This window comes from Hippoglossus stenolepis, chromosome 3 (assembly GCF_022539355.2).
Source record: "Hippoglossus stenolepis isolate QCI-W04-F060 chromosome 3, HSTE1.2, whole genome shotgun sequence".
In the NCBI taxonomy this organism is placed as follows: domain Eukaryota; kingdom Metazoa; phylum Chordata; class Actinopteri; order Pleuronectiformes; family Pleuronectidae; genus Hippoglossus; species Hippoglossus stenolepis.
This window is the reverse complement of record NC_061485.1, coordinates 19,212,972-19,235,013: the sequence shown is the minus strand read 5'-3', so window position 1 is coordinate 19,235,013 and position 22,042 is coordinate 19,212,972. Positions and strand designations below refer to the sequence as shown.

The 22,042-nt window shown below is 41.5% G+C and overlaps 2 protein-coding genes across 2 annotated transcripts; one reads left to right on the top strand and one right to left on the bottom strand.

The window, feature by feature from the left end:
• The first annotated feature begins 597 nt into the window (after positions 1-597).
• On the top strand, positions 598-15,006 carry pusl1 (pseudouridine synthase like 1). Its single transcript, XM_035151267.1, has 8 exons — positions 598-994; positions 1,077-1,137; positions 2,860-3,047; positions 6,641-6,790; positions 8,479-8,649; positions 13,700-13,754; positions 13,958-14,120; positions 14,868-15,006. Exons 1-8 carry the CDS (start codon positions 939-941, stop codon positions 14,915-14,917), a joined length of 894 nt encoding a protein of 297 aa, XP_035007158.1. The 5' UTR covers positions 598-938; the 3' UTR covers positions 14,918-15,006.
• A 113-nt stretch (positions 15,007-15,119) lies between these two features.
• On the bottom strand, positions 15,120-22,042 carry LOC118104407 (ATP-dependent RNA helicase DDX19B). The gene is made up of 12 exons (XM_035151266.2): positions 21,842-22,042; positions 21,383-21,422; positions 21,184-21,267; positions 20,930-21,065; positions 20,251-20,343; positions 19,961-20,063; positions 19,638-19,752; positions 19,323-19,500; positions 18,872-19,109; positions 18,268-18,430; positions 17,614-17,805; positions 15,120-17,384 (listed from the first exon to the last, which is right to left on the bottom strand). Exons 1-12 carry the CDS (start codon positions 21,896-21,898, stop codon positions 17,323-17,325), a joined length of 1,461 nt encoding a protein of 486 aa, XP_035007157.1. The 5' UTR covers positions 21,899-22,042; the 3' UTR covers positions 15,120-17,322.

Sequence of the window (22,042 nt, the reverse complement as noted above, 5' to 3'; positions counted from 1 at the left end):
AATGCTTCTTATTTGTATTGTCTTACGTTGTGTTTACAATTTGTCATGAGGCCTTTTACACCTTACACGAGGCACTTTGATTGGCCTTGCTGATGAATGTGCACAAGCTATAAAAAATAATCTTGCCTCGCCTAATAAAATTAAATCTTAGTGGATGAATTGTGTCACGTCCCAGTGTGGGAAACGTTCTGAATCATTTTGTCTTAATTTTACTTTAAGTCATAGTTTCAGCAAAGGTTTATAAATACATTTATTAATGATAACAACTTTAAATGTGTAGGCTTTCAGAGCTATAGTCAAAGATGAATCTCTGAATATTGACTTTAATGGATGAAATCGGACTCCTGTATCTTATATGACATCAGTGTCAGTGTCAGTCAGAAATGAAATAATAACAGGATGATTGTCAGAGCTGCTTGTGTTGAGTCTGTTGTCTTCTCACCACTGATCCATCTGCACTACGAGCTTCAATGGGTTTCAAGGCAGACTGTTTTACAACTGGTCACGCGCCCTACGTAGAGTATGACGCAAATAAAAGGGGACGAACAAATAGAAGTCATTTCGCCTAAAACCACACATTCTGTGGTTTATTGTAGGATAATGATAAACTGTGATGTCTGTACACAAACCTTGAACATTGAAGTAGTGACTGAAGTGATGCACTAACCTCATCATTCCTTTCTACCGCGCTGAGCCTACAAGTGGAGTCTCTACTCTACTTCCGGACTACAAATCCAACCACGAGCCGAGCCGGAAGTGTTTCTCGTGTCCACGCTGTGTTGTGAAAGTTATTTAAAGGTCGACCTCCACACACACGCCAAAACTACACAGCTGCACAGTTTGACAATGAAAAATGGCTTTTATTTTTAAATGTAACGTTCCACTGCTGCGTTCAAGAACAACATGACGGAGCATTGCGAAAGACACCAGGAGAGAACATGCACTGCTGCACACGTTACCTCATCTTCTTTCAATACATTGGATCCAGATACAGGTATGATTCACTGCATGGTCAGTTATTACACGTTAACGTGCCTCCTTGTGAACATATTTAACTCTAGTTATTGTTTGTGCAGTGGTGCAGTGAAGGTGCCTCCACATCAGCTGTGGAAGAAGGGCATCCAGGACCATTTAGAGGTGAGCGTGGATGAAATGATGATACTGCCATAACCTTAAATACACCTTGTTACTTGTCCTGTAAAGATTAAACAAGCTTATGAAATCATTATGTGTCTATTATCTAATTGAGCTTTGCTCTAAAGTGGATTCAGTAAACTGAGCAGGTCGTTTTATACCATGTTATCATGTGATACCATGATAATTATACACAACAGCTACATGTGCATGTGTGCTGTTATAGTCGTAAGTGCTTGGAGACAGGCCATCTATGATAATACACGTTATTTATATAGCACCTTTCCAAACACAGTTACAATGTGCTTTACAAAAAAATTCAAGGCAAACAACAAGAAACAAAGCCCAGATACAGCAATAAAAAACAAATGTTACAGATGAGAAAAGAGTTAAAACAAGATCATATGAAACATTACACAATGATTCAAATAGTTGGTAAGATCTGAACTAGGAGAAAGCACACCTATAAAAATGTGTCTGTAAGAGAGATTTAAGAGGATAAGAAGTTTGCCAGACTGATCTCCTCAGGGAGATTGTTCCAAAGAGTGGGAGCCCTGACAGAAAAAGACCCGGTCACCTCTGGACCTCAGTTTTTGACGGGGTCATATGGTGTCAAAAGATCTGAAATGTACTGTGGTGCAAATCGAGAACGGGCCTTAAAAGTCAGCATAGTAAAATCTATTCAAACATTTACTGCAAGCCAATGAAGAGAAGCTAAATGTGGAGTAATAGGTTCTCTTCCAGCAGACCTGGTGAGGAGTGAGCTATAATGTCCGTTGCTGACCCACTGTCCACTTATTATTATTGTCCTCACTAGCTTCCTTTGAATCAGAGCTTGATAAGTACTCATTCCCTGATTTTACCTAATTCTAGTTTTATTCGTATAATGGGTGGTCACACTCTGTCACATGTTTCATGTTTTTAATCTTTTATGACTTTAAAAAAAAAGTACATCTTTATTTGTGAGGCACTTTGTAAGCTTGTTTTGAGAAGTGCTATAAATAAAGACCATTATGATATTATTATTATTATTATGAGGCACACCTAGTAAAAACTAATTCAGTTTAATGCCATGTATTAAATTTGTGAAGGTTTTTCAGTTTTTCAGGTGATGATTGAACTCAGTCCTTATTTTGGAGGCTGCAGTTTGTGGTGCTATTGAATTGCACTGCGTTGTACTGGAAGGAGTTTCTATTGTTTTGTTTGGCCCATTTATATCAGATCGGTTGGCCAATTAACAGAAATGCCTGCAGGTATGTAAACAATGTTGCTCAGAACACAAACAAAAACATCCATCAGTGATGTTGACAGTTTCAACATCAAAGTGGGAACTTTATGTCTGTGACAAGAGAACATTTACAGATAGCAGTTTGAAAAAAAAACATTTATTATGGAAGAAGGACACATGCAGAATTCGGGCAAATAAGTGTCAGTTAATCAAAGTATACTCGGTACCTTTCACAACCTGGGACATCCTATTGGCCCAAGGGTTAAGTTGTTAACCACGAAACACAATTGTTCCAGTTCACATCTAGTGAGGGACCTTTGTTGTAATTAGGCATCATTCTTATGCACTTTTTTCCCCGTTGGCTCTTTAATTTCTCTCTATGTGCTACCCCTCTTTCCTCTGTTGTGATATAACTGGTCTATGTGTGTTCGTGGTGAGCTATGAAATATTTCAATTCTTCTATTTTTTCCCCCACAATTCTCTGTTTTTGGGAGCAGGAGGCCATAAGGAAGCTGAAGCCCATCAACCCGGTGTCTCTGTCGATCTCCAGCAGGACAGACACAGGCGTCCACGCCCTCTGTAACTCCGCCCACTTTGACCTCCAGCGCAGAGACAACAAGGCTCCGTTCACTGAGGACATTCTTGTTGAGGCCCTGAATTTCCACCTCGGAACCGAACAAATCAGGTAAGAACCGATTTACTCATAACAACAGGTGTTTATGTGTTTGGTTCTGTTTCTGAACACACGTATGCATGGATAGCGTACGGGTGGTCAACTCTTTATCCGATTATATGATATATTCACTTTTCTCTGCAACTACAACTTCACAAACATTACAAGCATGATGGTGGGTGAACCAATAATGAGGGCTCTGATTGGCTGCTCTCTGCCAGCCAAATAAGTGACTACTAAACTAACATAATGAACAAGTCCTTCATCACAGCTACTGAGCCACTCATACCGTACAACAACACATTTATGAATACTTTATTGAAGTAAAGTCATAAGTTCAGACAGAGGTGTCACTAGAAAATCAGCAATATTTGCTCTCATCGAATTTGAAAAGGGATAGATGTCTCTAGTTATCTGGTTGTCATGGTTCTCAAACTGTTCTTATTTCTGAAAGCAGCTGTAGTGTTGTCATGTTTTCACATTAAACTATTCCACCTCAGTAATCAAACCAGGAGGAGGCTGTTCTGAACTAGTCGAACTGTGATACCAGGAGGAAATAAAGTATTGGTCATCAATACTAGAAAAGTGCTATTTAAATACAGACCATTTACATAAAGGAAAACATGAATTTGCACCGCAAATGTACCGCATGAGGACATGCCTCCTGTAATAAATCACGAACAACAGTAGATCTGTGTGTCTCAGCCCAACATCTAGTCAAGCAGTTAACAGCATAGAACTCAAGCGAAATGCTATAAGGTCACTTGTTGAGTCTTTTGAAATAGGGACATATTTGAACATTACAAATCCTGGTTGATAGTGTTTGTTTTAGCCTCCTATTATTTAAAACCAGACATTTTTGCTTATTCATAGCCACAGTCACTTCCTTACGACTTTGGCTGAGACTGCTAAATTTGTGAAAGTTAGATGGAGGCTTTTCTGCATGAGAGAGGATAAAGGACAGAGATTGAGGGATAGAGAGAATCAGAGTCGGTGAGAGAGAGGAAATAGAGGAGGGAGGTAAGGGAAGCCCCCAGCATCCCGCTAATCCCTAAACCTGCAGAGAGAAGGTTAGAAAGGATGATCCCTGCTCTGCTTTTTGGTCTGTAGCATCCGTTCATCACACACACACACACGCACACACACACACACACACACACACACACACACACACACACACACACACACACACACGCATCTGGCAAAATGGAATTCATCATTATGTGAAACCTATGGAGAAATTTGAATGCAACATGAGGGAGTTTTTGTGTCGGCCTCAATCAGGAGCTTTGAACTGCCGCCTCCCGAGACAGAGACACAAAGCAAGATAACAACATAGACGATTAATAGAAATAAAACATCTCATCTTACTTTTCTTTCAGTGAACATGAACCTCAATTAGCCTAAAATGAAAAGCCCTTTTCCCATAAGGGGAAACTGCTGAGTAGTAAAATGGAGCCACGCCAAACAAAGGCCCCGTTCCTCGTTGTGGGAGGCCATGCTTTGTATACTGCTTATGAAATTTGTATGTGTGTGTGTGTGTGTGGGTGGGTGGTTTGGGGGCCAGGCAAAGGCTGTCACTTCACATTGGAGCCGGCGCTGGTGGCAGACACAAGGGTTTCCTCTGCCACGTGTCACACCCAATCTCCTCCTCTGGAAACCTAACCCAGTTTCTCTCACTGTGTGTACACCACACACATCACAGACTGCACTTGCATGTGCACATACATATGATGTGTATATCTGATCTTTGATTTTCTTTTTACATTTAAGATTGGTTTTCTCTGGGCTTCCTCTCAAATTCCTAAAAATAATAATTAAAATAATAAAAAAATAATAAATTGCTTCTAGGTGTGAATGTGAGTGGTTGTTTGTTTCTGCACGTCAGAGGATGTCAGCTGAGTAGGCGGTCCGTCGTATGTGGCCCAGGATGCATTTGCGTTCACACAGCGAAAAAGATTGTGGCCACATGTATCAGTCAACCTCCGAATGTGGTCAGAGGGATCGGATCTCACAACGCATTTAGGACGCATTTGGTTACATTCAACTTAGAGCTGACCACTTGTGATCAGATCACTCAGGATGCATGTTAATTCCAGGTCTGAATGGGGTCAAGTTTCCTCTTTGGACTACTGCAGTGATTAAAACTATTCAATCTTCTTTGGAGACTACACAGGACACAGGCTGTTTTGGTTGGTCTTCGTGGTCTTGTTGGTCATGATAATTCTGCCCTCAGCCCCTGATGTAAGCCATTCTTTCTTAGACCAGCAAAGTGTTGGTGCCAGAGTTTAAGCAGTTTTTCTGGTCAAGAGTTGTTTTTTTTGGCTGTTGAATCCCAAAGTGCCAATACCAAGAACTGGTTCCTGAGTATGCACTGGCTTCAAACCAGTCCCTGTCTGGAAAATGGACCGGTGACCCATCCAGGGTGTATCCGCCTTTACACATTATGTCAATGTCAGCTGGGATTGGCTCCAGCTCCTCACGTGACCCTCAAAGGATAAGCAGACAATGGATGGATGGATTGATGGATAATAATTGCATGCTATATCTACAAAGAGTGGGAATTTAGATTCACTCTGTAAAATACATTTTACATTTGAATATTTTCATGCGCTATAGCTTCCATTTGTGAGGCTGAGAGAATAAGAGAGGCTCATTTCTAATGTGAATTGGAGGAATATCTTGCCATGTGCAGTGTGACTTGTTAGAAGTCTGTAAGCAATTTAGCATTTTCACATTTTTACAAACTTTGCATTGGTTGGACCAGAAGCAATGAGCAGAACTGGAATCTTCTCACTATAACAGCGCGACCAAAATACATTTTTCAAACCATTTCTGTCAAAACCCTTTGTGAAAATTTGTTTGTTCCGGCAGCAACACTTTGCACAAAGTAGATCATAAAGAGTGATTCAAGTCCATGTGTCGATCTTTGATCAGAAATCACAGTGACATTCCTCACAGTTATTTTATGGTGTGTGTGTGTGTGTGTGTGTGTGTGTGTGTGTGTGTGTGTGTGTGTGTGTGTGTGTGTGTGTGTGTGTGTGTGTGTGTGTGTGTGTGTGTGTGTGTGTGTGTGTGTGTGTGTGTGTGTGCGTGTGTGGATCCACTGGAAGTGTCCACACTCCTGCTGGAATCACTTCAAACAGCCTCGGCCTCTCAGTCGGTTGTGATGCTAACTGAGTGGACATAAGCCCTTTGGCTCTTCAGGGCTCTTGGCAGCACTTTGACAACGGCCGTGCTTTTGTGTAAGAAGATGCAACATTGGCATTTTGGACAATGACTTCTGCACAGTTTTCCTTGCTGGCAGGACAAGATGTTCGTATTAAGACCATCTGTGTCTGGAGACAATAGTCTGTCTGAAACACAGTTTGTTTTGTGGTTTTTGTGTGAATATCCACCACATCAGTGTCTCTGTTTTTCAGTGGCTTTTCATAGCACAATACTAAAGCAGCACACTTTTATGCCGAGCATCAGCTGCATGTTGTATTAATGAATACTATGAATTAGAAATTACTGCTCATTACAGTTTCAGAGTTTAAAGTTTTATCGTGCCTGAATGGATTGTAGCTTTCACCCTAACTGCTCTTCTTTTCTTACTCCTCTAGGATCACCCATGCCCACCGCGTGTCCAACAACTTCCATGCCCGTTTTCGTGCCGACTCTCGGACCTACGTCTACCGGATCGCCCTGGGAATCTCCCACCGCTCCCTGCTTCCCCTCACAGATCACGATATGTGCTGGACCCTCCGCAACACGTGAGTTATCCGCCCCTCTCTTCGTCCGCAGTCGAAACACACAAACACACAAACACACAAACACAAACACACCAACAGACTTACCCTCAATAAGCTCATGCCAAGCCTTGCAGAAACAATTGCACATTTAAACACATGAATAATCCACACGTGCTGTGCCGGAACTGCAAATTAGGGCAAGTCAAACAGGGTGTTTTATGCGATTCAACAACCCTAAAAACAAACAAAGAGAAAAGGAGGGAGAGCAGGATGAGGATGGACAGAGTATAAAATGATGGGAAGAGCTGGGGTGTCACAGCCTGGACAGTGTTCTTTTAGCCGTGGTTGGACGAGAGGGAGCGTTCAGAGACACTTCAGAGAGCGACCGTCTGAAGCGTTTGTCTTCTCTTCACTTTTTGGGGGGAAAAGTAGGGCAAGATAAGCTGCGGGCTTATACACATGCAGAACAGCACCCACGCACATTACCCTGACTGTGTGGTTTTCTTTTCCACTCTCTCTTTCCCTCTCCCAACCTTTTCCTTTCCTCCCTCGTTTCTCTCTCTGGTGTCTCTACTCTCTCTTTCCCTCTCTCTCTCTCTCTCGTTTCCAGCATCCATCTCATCCCTCCAGCCCTGAGCGTCTCTGCCTCAGCAGCTTCTCTCTGTTCTCTCTGTTCTCTCTTTGATCTGCCGCTCCCTCCTTATCCTTCACACTGCAAAAAATATTCATCCCCACTGTTTATTTTAATGCTGAATTTAGTCCAGAAACCCTTTTTTCAGAAGTGCATTATTCTGACTCTGAAACCGGCACAGTCGTGGTTAGCGGTGCCTAGCTCGTCTACCTGGGGTCCATGGTTAGGTGAGGGAAAGATCATGTTCTGGTTAAATACAGAGAGAAGTTCACTGTGACTTTAAACACAATCTGCCCTATCTTACACTTTTCCCATCCATTGCTCATGTCACCCATCTCCATGCAGTGAAAGCAGTTGTGCAATTGTTAGTGGTGGAAGCACATCTGGCTTTTAGGAGATGGCATTGTGATTGATTCAGGATGTTACACCCAAAACACACACATGATTAATTAAGGGACTAAGTAGAAGGGGCATGGTTGACAGGTGTTAGCACAGCCAGAAGGTTCCCTGTTTGAATCCTAGTTCGGCCGGGGTCCTTCTGTGTGGAGTATGCATGTTCTCCCCGTGTCAGTGTGGGTTTTCTCCAGGTATTTCCTCCTAAACACATGCAGATTGGAGTTAGGTTAACTGGAGACTCTAAATTGAGCATGAATGGTGTGAATGGCTGTTTGTCTCCTTATGTTGGCCTTGCGATACACTGGCGGCCTGGCCATGGTGTAGATGAGCTGTTGAGTCCTTCATTTCTTACAGCGCTCACATCTTCATTCATGGCGTACTGTCGCTTCAAGATTTCAAATTGGTGATGTTAATTGATGAGTTACTCAGCACACTCATCTCTCTCTGTCTCTGTCTATCTCTCGCTCTCTCTCTCTCACAAGACACGCTCTGCTCCCTCATGTGGCGTTGTGCCTCACAAATTGTTGATAAATTATATCCGGAGGCAGGTCACTTTCAGGCCAAGTTGGATTATCACAACTCTGTTGTCCTCTTTTGTCTGTTCTCAACGCTCAAAGAATCAACATAATTTTTCACGAACACTTATTAAAGTAAAGTATCTCCTCATTCTGGCTGCTATCAGGGAGCTGGATGTGGGAGCCATGCGCAACGCTGCTGCCCTGATGGTTGGGACTCACAACTTCAACAGCTTCAGGGCGGTCAGCTCGGACATGCCTCTTATAAGCCCCGTCAAGACGCTGGATGTGGCCGACGTTCAGCCAGGAAGCTCTTTCTCACACGCACACTTCCACAGGTAGGTTATATACTCAAGGACAACTGATCACATTGATTAACAACAGATTTGTTGCCACTTTGTGATGGTCACTCAAAGCAGTTGTCTCCTGAAGCAAGGATGCTCATGAGAGCTGAACTAAGTACACATGCTCTAAGTGCTGTAAAATCTCTGTATAGGAATTATCTGTCAAACAGACAAAATCGATATGTGTATACTTTAATACTTGAAATACATTTTTCTGTACTTTTATCTAAGTGGAATTTTTCCATGCAGAACTTTTACCTTTAATTGAAATGAGAATTTAATAAATATTAAGACTATATAATAAATGTTGTTTTGATTGCTGTATTGGTAACTTTATTTGAGTAAAGGATCTACATACCTCCTCCACCTCTGGCAGTGAGAGTGAACGCTGCAGGCCAAAAACCAAAACAATGAGCTGTAAGACACTAAACTGCTGCGTCTAGTCAGCTGAGAGGAACTGCTGAGATAGGTGGAGATTTTCTGGGTTTCAGTCTCTATGAACAACCCCCTTTACATTACGCACTGTCAATGTATCTATTGTTAATATTGTTGCAGCTTTAAAATATGTAATGGGAATGTTGTAGAACGCTTTACAGATTCAAAATTGTAGTTGTTGTAATACTTTCATTTGCTTTCCTGCTGAGCTACAATCAGCTGCAGGTCAGGTTACATTCCAATAAATACTGGTACCAGGAGAAAACGGTTAAAACAGCCAGGACCTGTTCTGTCCAATACAAACTAGATCTGCAGACAAAAGCCTCTGTAGCTCAAATTACATGTTGTCTAGCTGTTTCCACAGTCTTTATGCAAAGCTAAGCTAACAGTCTGTTTGCTTAGCTTTCTTCTCAAATGGTATTAGCCCGAAAATACGGTGCGCGAGATGGTGTCAAACTATTCCTTTAAAAGACTTTATGTTGCAGTACATGGCAAATCAGCTTAAGACCGACCTGCTGTACCTTCAGTTTATTTGTATGTTTCTCGTGTCTCGTACTGGTGGTTCAATTGCCCTGCAACTGCAGAGTGAAATCCAGGGGGATAGCGTGAAACTCTGAGCAGCAGAGGTAGCACATGACCGTCTGCAGCCTCAGTGACCAGATAACTGATTATTCAAATCAGGGACAAAATAATTAAGAAATAATACATGTACATAATACATTTTCCACTCTTGAATCTTGTGTTTCTCAATCTTGCGTCAACTGCTGCTGAAGAAGTTGGTCGAACTTTTGAATCATTTACAGTCACTTCACTCTGCCAGCTCTGCATGTTCGGCCCAGAATACATCTCCCTTTCAAGCTTCAGTCAGACGCACTGATGGGTTTGATGTTCTCAGGTGAATCACAGGTCAGAAAGATTCTCATCTAATCTCATCCTGTTCAGAACAGCTAGTACTTCATTGACTGATATTACACACAAAACTGCAAAATACGTGTTTTTACTATTTAAGCAGCAAGAGATGCATCATAGGAGAAGTAAACCCGACACATGTTAGAGCCCACAGGTAGAAGCTCTTTTTGATGATTAATGTTCTGTGTGGTTGCAGGGTGGTATACTTAAAATAAGATCCAATATCCTATCCATAGCAGAGATGGGGGGGTGGGGGTGGGATTAAGACGGGGACCATGTGGGCTGAGTTTGTGAGATGACACACACCAGGGGGTCGCTCTGCATGCCCAATACCATTTTCATGCTCATTATCCATATGCCTAAAATAAATACGGTTCACGAGATGGACATGGGCCGCAGCTCTCAAACTAAATGTCACACAGTCCCATAACCTCCGACACGACGATGTGGTGCGTTAACAATCTGAGCGCCAGCCTTACAGATCCATAATGTGTTCTATAGAGTTCTGCACTTTAGTGTCCGTGCTTGCATTCTCACCATTTCTCTGCAGAATTCCCATGAACGTCCAGATGTGGGCTAACGTTAGTCAGGTTCAGAGAAGGCGAGCGAGTTGAGCTGCACGTTTACTTTTTCATGAGGGTCACTATTCTAAGTAAAAGGGATAAAACAGGAAGAAACGCAGCAGTGAATTATTGAGAAGCCAAAGGTTGAACTAAATTTTTGATCCTAAAACAGGGAGCTGTGGGACTTCTCCGGTCTCTACTCAACACAGGGGAAAAAATTTGATATTTTAAACCTGCAGAAATACTTGATCTCATTGTCATACATAAGTGAACAGCGCTGCATTTCAGAGATCTGTGGGATTCATACTGTGCATTCACGCTAAATCAGTTTTATTATATAGGACCATTTAACAGAATCTCAGGGCAGTACAAGTACGTTGTTGTAGATTTATTTTGGCCTACAGTGTTGACCTCTAGTCTTAGAGCAGCTTGCATGACTGAAGACACTTAGTGTTGCTGTTGTTATTTGATAAATGATTTAAAGAGTCAAATATCGGAATTTATGAAAATGTATTTTGTGCAGACAAAATGATGATGTGTGTGTAGACAGGAGACGTACCAATACAGAGATTAAAAGACTTTATGTCATAGAGGTTGCTTTTAATATAGGCAGGAATATGTGCCATTAGGAAGTGAATTCGATTTTTTTAGAATTTGGATTGTTTAACGGGAATAAATACATTAAAAGTACTCAGAGCTACAAACATTTAGCTTTTATATCTGATGATGGTCTGATTCACTTTATTGTAATTCAGACCACACTCAAGTGCACAGGAGAAGGAAATTACACTGCATCCAGCTCCCGAATGTCATTAAGAATGCAATGGATTCCTAAGTGGGAATTGTGATGGAAATTTGACCTGGTGAGACTTCTGACATAAAGAGATTTATGAATAATAGTCTTTTTAGTAGACGTTATTCCTTTCAAGGAAGGTCAGACAATCATACAGCATGCGAAGAGCATTCTGCAGAGGGAATGACAAAGAAACAGGCGTGTGCTTTTTATGCAGATGCAGTGAAGAGATATGTGTGTGAAGAGTTGAACTACGTGTGCGTGTGCGTGTGTGTGTGAACTATGTGTGTGTATGTATGTGAACTATGTGTGTGAACTAAGTGAATAGTAAAATCCCAGGAGATAAGACTAGACACAGGCTGAAGGCTTCTTCGAGGTCTTGGTGGGGGGAGACCAGCACAGTCTCAGATTTGTGGCTCTGATGTCATCTTGGCAGTTACACAAGCAGAAATAGCATGCATAAGCAGAGATAATATATAGTGTGGTATAATGGTATAATTTTCCATTACAGAATCAGAAAAAAGAAATGTAATAATATGGATTAAATATGGATTAAAACAGAAATAAGATGTAAACAGACTTACTGAGACTTATTGTACATACTGGATGAAATTTCCACGTACTCGTAATAGATCAAAAACGTACAGCAGCTAAACTTAATTGAATAAGGTTGAGCTTTGTAGAAATCTTGTTTACAATATGCACAGAAAAATGTTTCAGTCCTGTGTGTGTATTAAGATCCCACTGCAGGGATGTGGGGCTGCAGACAAACAAAAGGTGGTTCAGAGATTTGGATGAAATGGTCCCAGTATACTGTGTGTATATGGTGATACGGGATGACAATGACATGCTGTCACTGTGTAGTAGATCCACTAACATGTTAATATTTTGTATTTGTTTTTTAGTGATACATATTCCTGCCCTGTTATTACCATGGGAAGAAATGTTAGAGGAGACACACAAATACAGCTGCACACGTGTGTGACTGTGCAACACGTGACCCAGCCTCAGCTAAACAGATTGTCCCTCACCAGAGTCCATGAGCTAACAGCTGTATAAATCTGTCTGTGCACTCCTTACATGTCAACTGTAATCAGACGGCGAGCGCTGAGTCAAATTTGCATTTGACCCAATTCCTCCTGCGAGCCTGTTTGCTCACTTCACTCTTTTCTCCCCACAAAATATCAACTCAGTCAGATTTTTTTTTTTGGGGGGGGGGAAGCTGCTGCGACTTAAACTGTGAAATAACAAACGTCAGTTAAAAAAAAAGAAAAATTGAATGTCAAGGTGCAAAAGAAAAGCAATTCATATTTTCTATGGCATTACACATAATCCTGTTGGGCCTAAGCTGCAGTGGCGTATTTAGTGAGTGACATTAAAGGGAATCTTTGCACCAGGAGGGTCCCGGACTTTTTATTGTTTATTTTTTTATTCTACCTACCAGGTCCACTAAAATAGATCTTTTTAACATTTAAATTTTATTATGTCACTTTTTTCTCCAAAGTCTGGTGTCATTCTGACCCATGCTCCTCCTGTAGAGACATTGGATTATTTCCTCCGCCAGGGAGGTTCGGTCCTGGATGTGGTATGGGTCATTCTAGTTCTTTTTACAACTTTTGAAATCGTTGTTTTGTTCATGATGAGATTTCATGAGAAATATTTCATGAGAAACATATATATATATATATATATATATATATATATATATATAGGTCTTACAGCCTTTGTGCACCTTTTGTCCAATGTGCAGATGACACATATAAATTAACGACACATTTATAAATGATTATGTATATTGGTATATACCTTAGACGTGTATAAAGATGGACGAAGCATCTCCACTTCCTCCCACTTTCCAGAATTAAAGCCAAAACATCCTGGATACGAATGCTTCCATCTTGCACATTTGGAGCCAGAGTCTGCACAGTAGCGATCAGGGGATGGAGCCATTCACGTGTTTGACCAATCCGTGTCAGCGGTCAATTATGACGTTTCCCCACATTGTTATAGCATAATCAATATGATTATATTATTAATGTTATTATAGCACTAATTCAAACACTCACAAGATTGAGCACTTGAACAAACCTGAGTGTGATGAACTACCTAAAATAACAAACCATCTTTGAGAAAACGATTATTTGATGTGTACTTTGACTTTTGAATTTGGTCCTGTCCACTAACACGGAGGAGGCAGGATTCCAGGTGGTGATCGAGACACGTTGGCTTCACTTGTGGGTCACTGTCACGTTGTCCATCTCTATACACTGTACAGTGTATGGTGTTTACATATCATTGCGCACTTATCTTTGTGACATTTGACACCGTTTGTTCTCTCTTTCAGGAACATCCCACTCTGGGAGCTGACTTTCAGAAGCAGATCTTTTCTCTACAGACAGGTTTGTTCACTTTAAATGTCTTTTAAAATCTCTCTCTATATTTCTGTTAACAATGTGTGTGTGATTGTGTTGCCATCTGCTGGGGGTGCTTGAAAAATATGGATCATAAGTAAGGAGTTCTTATTATTTAAGTCTTAGAGATTCCTACTGAGACTGTTATTCCCAGTACACGTTCGAGTGGTTGCTCTGGCTCTGTGCTCCAGGTGCGGAGGATGACGGGGGCCCTGGTGGCTGTGGGCCAGGGGACGCTGTCAGTGCCCCAGCTGAAGGACATATTGGAGGCTCAGGACTCTTTAGCCTTCCCACAGGGTCTGACCGCCCCAGCTCACGGCCTCTTCCTCACAAGAGTGGGCTACAGAGACGCAGGTGAGGAGGCTGGAAAACAAATCCTCCAGAAAAGGAGGATGAATTTAAATAGGCAAAACGCCAACATCAATCTGTATCATTTAAATGTGACACATACAGCTACCTATATTTCAGCTCAATGGGACTCTTAGACACAGTGGGTCTGATGTGGTACAAACAGGAGGATATTTAAATATAACTGATAGAATGTAATTATGTTCATTCACAGTTGTTCTTTTTCATTCTTGCATTGTAAGATTCCAGTTTATTTTCAAACACGCTCTGGATGACACTGCAGATGCCAACTTTTACTGAGCCCGTTAATTTCAACATGGAATAACACAGAGAACAATCTAAAGCTCCACTCAGTTTTATTCTTTGGGGAAATCTAAGATTTAATCTTACCTTATTTTACCCAAAGTCATTATTTTTTCCTCCTTTGTTTATTTATTTGCTTTACATTTGATTTCATGTACTGTATTTATTCCTAAGGCTTTTAGTTTAGCTCTTGATTTTGCTATTTGGCTAATTTTAATGTTCATGTTTTCTTGGTGTCTTTGGCATTTTGTTTAATCTCTGTTCTCAGCTGTATTGTAAATGCAGTCCGTTACGAGACAGGGCATTTTGTGACTTTCACCAATTTCCCAGGGAGAATTTTGATGATAAAATCAGGCATGTTTAGTGAACTGGAATTTGGCGTAGCTTGATTGAATTTCAGTTAGTGAGTGACCTTCTGTTCGTTTTCTCTTCACCCCTTCACCACTCTAGACCTGCAGTTTTCCCAACCGACTTCAGAGGAACATCTTCCCTCCACTTGAAACTCAGAGGATTAATTCTACTTGAACAATTCATTCATGTTGATGTATTTCTATAGTAATGCATGCAAAATAAAGATTTTATATTTCTATGTATAGTTTTGTCTTTACGCATAAAACACATCAGCTTAACTTCTTGTCAGTGACCTCCAACCGGGGATTTAACAAAGTGATTTCCACACAATCATTAGACTAAATACAGATAGACATCTATATGTTCTTTTAATTCAACATATTAAGAAGACATAACTGTGTCCATGAATGCAGCTCAGATACAGAATACCACACACCTTGAACCTATCATTGTCTACACATGGCCTTCAGGTTTAAACAGACAACTTGTTTCAAGCCTGGTTAGGCAGTATTACTCGTGTGTGTGTGTGTGTGTGTGTGTGTGTGTATATGTGTATATGCGTATATATGAACTGGGTTTTGTAGGTTCTCACAATCATCAAACAAAGTATACAACATGTGGAGAAGAGTGTTAAGTTCAAAACTGCTTTGTGTGTCCATGGCTCTTATACAGTGGCATTACATTACACATCGACAAAGTGCACGCACACACTCACTGATAATGTATACATCCAAATGTCCAAATAAAACTGCATACACTGCTTCTTTACCCTGGAAAGTCTTCACAGAGCATTCTGGTGGGTTTTCAGCACACTCCCTTGCTTTTAGTTTTGGCAGAATCTGCTCACTGAGTTGAGGGGTTTTCAGCAAGTTGTCCGTAAACAGTCCATTAAAAACCGGACCACCGCCGGCAAGTCGCCGGTGGGAGCCAGATGAGGTTTGCAGAAGGTTCAGACTGACCAATCACTGCCCTTAACGTTCCAGCGCATCGATCAAACACACCAGACACCACAGTTTTCCTTAATTTCATTCAGTCACCCACTGATGCAAGGTTAACTGATTTTAAGCTCGCTGCATTTCTAAGTGCTGCGTCTGTTAAAATTTAACCTCATGAGGAATGTTGTCGCACTTCTTAGAAGTGACAAACTGTCAATAATTCAGACACACTGTCTTAAATTTTAAATATGTACACAAGTACATGTTTGATACTCCTGCGACCATGTTGGAACAACACAGTGAATCTGATTGGCATAGGTCCTCTGATCCTCAAGTCAACTCAGCATTTGGTTTCAAAAAAGATAATTCACACATCCTGAAGACGCCCATAATTCAATATATCATCAAAATTTCAAGTGTTAGTCAGAATATTAAGCCCGATGTCTTAGAATGTCAGTAACAAAATCATATGTATATATAATGCACTTGAGGAAGGCATTGCGTATTCTTTTAACTCACAATCCTTATTAACAGCACAGCCTGGATGAAGAATGTAGCTGAGCTCAAGTCAAACTGGAGAGAGACCCTGATTAAAAAGATTGTGGGACAGTGAATGACAAACGGAAACTGAACAAATCAGGCCTTGACGGCCACGTCTGGAATTAAAATTAGGTTTTTTTTATGAGACAGATGAGGGAAAAAAGACGACTAATGCTCAATGCTCAGCGCTGGAGCCGAGCCTGTTCTTTGATAATGGCCGTGATAGTTTTTTAAAATGACAAAATAACACATGTAACATTTGTGGTTGGCTGATGATCGATTACTGGTGAAAACACAAACACCTTAATGTGCATGACTTGGAGTTAGCTGTGTATCATCACTATGCAGCCTTTTTTTGGCATTTGACTACACACCCTGATGCTAAAGCTGAGGTTAATTCATGAATAATCTGTGTCATGTGAATACAGGTTGATAGTATTTGATAAGAACTATCACAGGTTGATAAGTTTGCATAGACCCTTTGAAACTCAACCATCACCATCTCAATAACAATCTTACTGATATATCTACCACTTGGAGCAACATACCCAATTTCACCCTTTGTACTGATTTTAGTTGATATAACAAAGCACAATAGAAGCTGTAGGAGTTGAACATGATATTTTTACATTCAATTTTATTTTTGTTCTTTAAAATCAAAGATAACTTTGTGGCACATGGAAATAGCTAATCGCCATTCTGGAGTTTTTCGGAATCTTTTTAATAGAAAAGCTTGTATCATGCCACCACTACAGCCAATAAGTGTTTTTTAATCCACGTGTGTTCAGTCAAAGAGTCGACTATTCCTGCAGCAGCATTATAAACACAGCGATAAACTCATAGACTTTATTCAAAGTAGTACAAAGAGTGAAATGGGGTATGTTCCAGAGACGTACAAAACACTTGTCTGAGAGGAGACATATCCACGTGTAAACATATGCTGTGTTTGTGGTTCTGCTCATTCCTCTGACAGCTAAAAATTAAAAGCATAAAACACTGTAGGAGTGCACAGTCCTTAAGAGAGCGGGGGTGGGGGGTGGGTTGGGTTGACGTCCTTCATGGGAGCGCACCCGTTGTCTTTAGCCGGCGATTCTCTCAATTTCATCCAGATCGTCTGTGTCTAGTTTGTCAATTTTCTTATCTGTGGAGGAAAGACACGGATCGGATCGGCATATGGATGATCAGCAGCCTGACAAGAACCATCTCGCCAAAATAAATGAACAAATACATTTAAGACAAAGAATAACACTCAAGGGGCTAATGTAATTATATCATTTCTACAAGCGTATGAACACTCCACCACAACTTCACTGCATCGTTAACCTATTGTTATGAGAAAGACAGGTTTGTGTAGCTGCTGTCCAACTTACTGAAATGCTCCTGGATCCTGTTGAGGATGTTCATGCTCATCTTGCTGTCCACCATGTTGATCGCCAGGCCCCGTTTGCCAAATCGACCTGTGCGGCCGATCCTGTGCAAGTAGGTCTCGTTGTCTGGGTTCCCGTCCTTGTCCACTGGTAAGTCAAAGTTGATCACCACAGAAACCTGCTCCACATCAATGCCTGAAAATAAGAGAAGCAGGCCAAAAGATTATTAATCAATATTGTCAATAACAGTTCAGTTAGTTTCAATAAAGGAGTTTTCCACTAACAGAAAAACAGATGTGGCTCCACTCTTCGTCTTTGCTTAAAGTACATAAAGTCCACAACCAGGTGGAAACAGTGCATCAAGCGTATGCTGACACAGCATGTGTTTTAATATCACAAGTAAACACAACATCGTCTGGGGAAATATTAGATTTAAAAGTTGGCTCATAATTTCAGGCAAACAATCCATTACTGGAATAAAAGGTAAAGCTTTGCAAAAGAAACCCTATGAGGGCAAACCATAGGAACACACACAGTTCCATGGTTTTTACTGTACTCGCTCTCCAATCAGTTGGTCACAGAGAATATACAAGTAACAGTCAAATAAAGGTCACGATCACGTCATGTTTCTTCTTCCCATTCCCACATGGTCCTTACCTCGAGCACAAACGTTTGTCGTAACCAGGACCTTCTCCTTGCCCTCCCTGAAGCGATCAATGACAGCAGCCCTCTGCTCAACCTGCATTTCCCCACTGAGCAGCGCCACCTGGTGTCCTTCTCTAGACAGCTCACCTGCCAGCCAGCCTGCAGTCTTCCTAGTCTGAATCACACAGAGAGTAGAGTTTGTTGCTTATTAAACAGCCAACTAGGTGCATGTGTAGCAAAGGACAAAATGTAAAAAAATAACTTGGCAGTTGATTTAAAGAATGAGAAAGAAAGCAAGTGTTTTTTTGTAAAACAGAGAAAAAGCAACCATAACAAAATGGTTTTGTGATATCACAATGATATCCTCTTTGACCATCATGAGCCACTATGTTCATCATTGGGTCCAAGTGAAGGTTTGCTGCCATAAAAGATATCGTGTTCAAGAGAATGGAACAGACGGATGGAGTAACCCCGAAAACATGATGCCTGGGGCCTCAGCTCTTACAAGCATGGAGGTATAACAACACTCAACTTACAATACGACTAGAGGAAACACAACCCGTCTCCGTGGTCGACTGGAATAAAACACCAGGGTCAAACTTCTCCGTGAACTCACGTGGCAGAAGATCATGGCCTGGGCGATAGTGATGGCTCCGTAGATGTTACAGAGGGCATGGAACTTCTCTTCTTTGCAGTTGCACAACACGTAGTACTGTTTGATGGTGTCCAGCGTCTCCTCCTCCCTCTTCAGTTTGATGACGTTGGGGTCAGGCACAATGCGCTGGGCGAAATTCCACACCGTTTCTTCAAATGTGGCCGAAAACAGCAACATTTGGCAGTTTTTAGGCAGCATCCTATGTGGCAGGGAAGAGAGGAGACAACCGATCAGTAGTTGTAGATCGGAGAGCTTGAAAAATGTTTCTTTACAGGATAAATATAAATATAACTGTTGATAGATTAAGAACACATTCATCATGGTTTCATGACACTGTACATAGGCTTGTGCACTTTTCCAAGCTTTCAAACAGTTGAGTATTTTAATTTAATTTCAGTTTATTTCAACTGACCTCTGTATGCGGATACTCTGGTCCTGGTGACCCTGGGTGGCGATCATGACGTCAGCCTCGTCCAGCACAAACACCATGATCTTCTTGGGGTCTATGAACTTGAACTTACTGCACCAGTCCAGCATCGTACCAGGTGTGCCAATAACTATCTGTTCCTGCAACTTCATGCCACGTTGCACTGCAAAATTCACAAGAAACAAGAGAATTACTAAGACACAAAGATATATCTCAGGTGCAGGAATGTATGTTTTCATCAAAGGGAACCATTACATCATTGCACACAGGCACTGTAAAAAGCAAGCAGCTAAGCCTTACATTTATTTCCTCTGATGGCGTAGACTAGTTTGACCTCAGGATAGTGTTTGCCCATCTGCTCGATCACCTTACCAGTCTGAAGTGCCAGTTCATAGGTGGGTGACACACACAGGCACTGATGGGAAAAATGTTAAGAATTAATGCTTGTTTATTTCAATTGATCAACGTGTCATTAACTAATTAGGGTGGAAGAAAGAATTTAATCAATAGAAATGAGGGCGTGAAAAGCATATACATCAAAATGCTCAGTCATGTTTATAAATCAAAAAACATGAGATTACAAGTGGAGTCTTTCTAAAACAGTGAGAGAAGTGAGTACTAACCTGGGGATATCTGTTGCTGGGGTCGACGTGGCTGAGCATGGCCAGGACAAAGGCAGCCGTTTTCCCTGTTCCCGACTGCGACTGGGCAATGAGATTCTGTGGACTGGAGGAAATAAGGGAATTAGAATAAGGGAATTAGATCACAGACACTGGTGGTAAAATTGATTTTGGCCTTATCACCTTTCTTGACCTAAAAGCAATGATATTTAAATTATTTTTTAAAGTTATACCCAAAATACTCAGTGTGAGTGAATTCACCGAGTATGAAATCACTTTGATGGGGTACTCACGGTTCAGCCAGCATCATAGGTAAGGCAGTTTCCTGGATTTTAGATGGCCGATTGAAACCCATGCCGTACACGCCCTGAAGCAGCTGAGGTTTGCTACACACGAAAGAAAACGGACACATCGTCAGCAGAGTTTTTGTACACACATCTAAGGGAGGGCGTGAACACTACACAACCCTTAATAACTACACACAGCTGTCAAAAATACAAAGCACAATAGCTGACAAACTAATAAGACGAGTGCGGTGCCCGTTCTAAACCTGCGAATGCTCTTGTTGCAGCTTTCTTTCTGAAATTGTAAAAGTGACCTGCAGTGATTCACTTGCTGCCAATAAACACCACCTGCAGGACTCGGAACACTGAAGTTGCTGTTGTTGCCAACACTTGAGTTAATAAGCCCCAGCCACCACTGCTACAGAGCTCTGGGCGTCTGTTTAATCAAAGTTTATTAATATTGAATGCATCACTTGTCTAAAATTGCACCAAATTTGACACTGCATTTCCTTGGGCCTTTAACAATACACGTGTCAAAAGTGGAGCTGTTAAGATGAATTAATCTTTAGATCGGCAAGCGGCAGTCCGACAGACTTCTGACTCTGAGAGTTCTGGAATTATTAGTGACGAGTGAAAAACCACAGCAACACTCAATAATGTTGATTAGAAAAATAGAAGATATACTTACAGTCGCAACTCCTCAAAAGACTTGACAGAGTAGAGTGGAGAGTTTGGATCTTTCTGAAGAACTTCCACTTGGTTTGTATTGTTGACTAGATTACTCCTGATCAGCTTGTTCAACAACGATTGGGCCGCTTTGTCATCTGAAAGAGAAAAGTTACAATAACTGTCACGCCTCTAGAGAGCGTCTTCATTTAAGACACTGTAGGGGAGGGGGGAGGGGGGTCAGACAGATGAACATATATGATCGTAATAAATTACCTTTGACATCGTCATCTGTTGACTTGACTTCACCTTCTGTCTTTGCAGCTGCGGGGGTCGCCTCTGTTACGTGTGCTGCGGTGCCTGCAATGTGCAATGTGCAATGTTTAAAAACTCGTATTTACACTTGAATCAGTGTATGGGACAAGCACGTATCTTACCATTGAGTCTAACACGTATTGCAGCTATATGCACTCACCATTTTCTTCTGGTTTCTCTTTAATGTGGAGGTTGCCGATCTGAAAGGAGGAACATCAGAAAGTTTGGTTAAGTCCGTGTCTCTGGTGATAAACATTGAGACACCGACGCGTTCAGCTGAGCCCTTAAAGAGCCTCTTGCGTCAGTTACTTGTTAGCCAGATACGTGCTAACGCTAGTAACACGGCAGCACGCAGCATATCGGATCTAGCTAACTTGTTGTAGCTTTGTAGCCGAACCGGGACCAACCGGTAGTTTCGTTTTGATTCACATGAAACCAAAACCGAGACGAGCTGCCGCGGGGCCCCGTCTATTCACTGGTAGTGTTTGAGTTACACGTTTTCAAACGTGAAATGTAAAGTTAAGCGATAGGGTTTCGTCAACATTGTGTGAGAACAGGCCAGACGATCCACTGAGCAGCTAACAACACGTTAGCTTGTGTTGCGTAAGTTGGGATTTACCGATTCCGCCGCGGCTTCTTGTTCATCCACCGCCTGGGCCCAGGAGTCCGTAGCCATCGTGGGTCAGTTTCTTCTTCCTACTGCACTCGGGATAATTCAACAATAAAAGCTTTCACGGACTGCGGAGTCAGTAATGTGAAAGTAACTGGGGTCCACAATGGCGTGCCGACACCGATTCTAGGTACATGTGCAACCACTCAC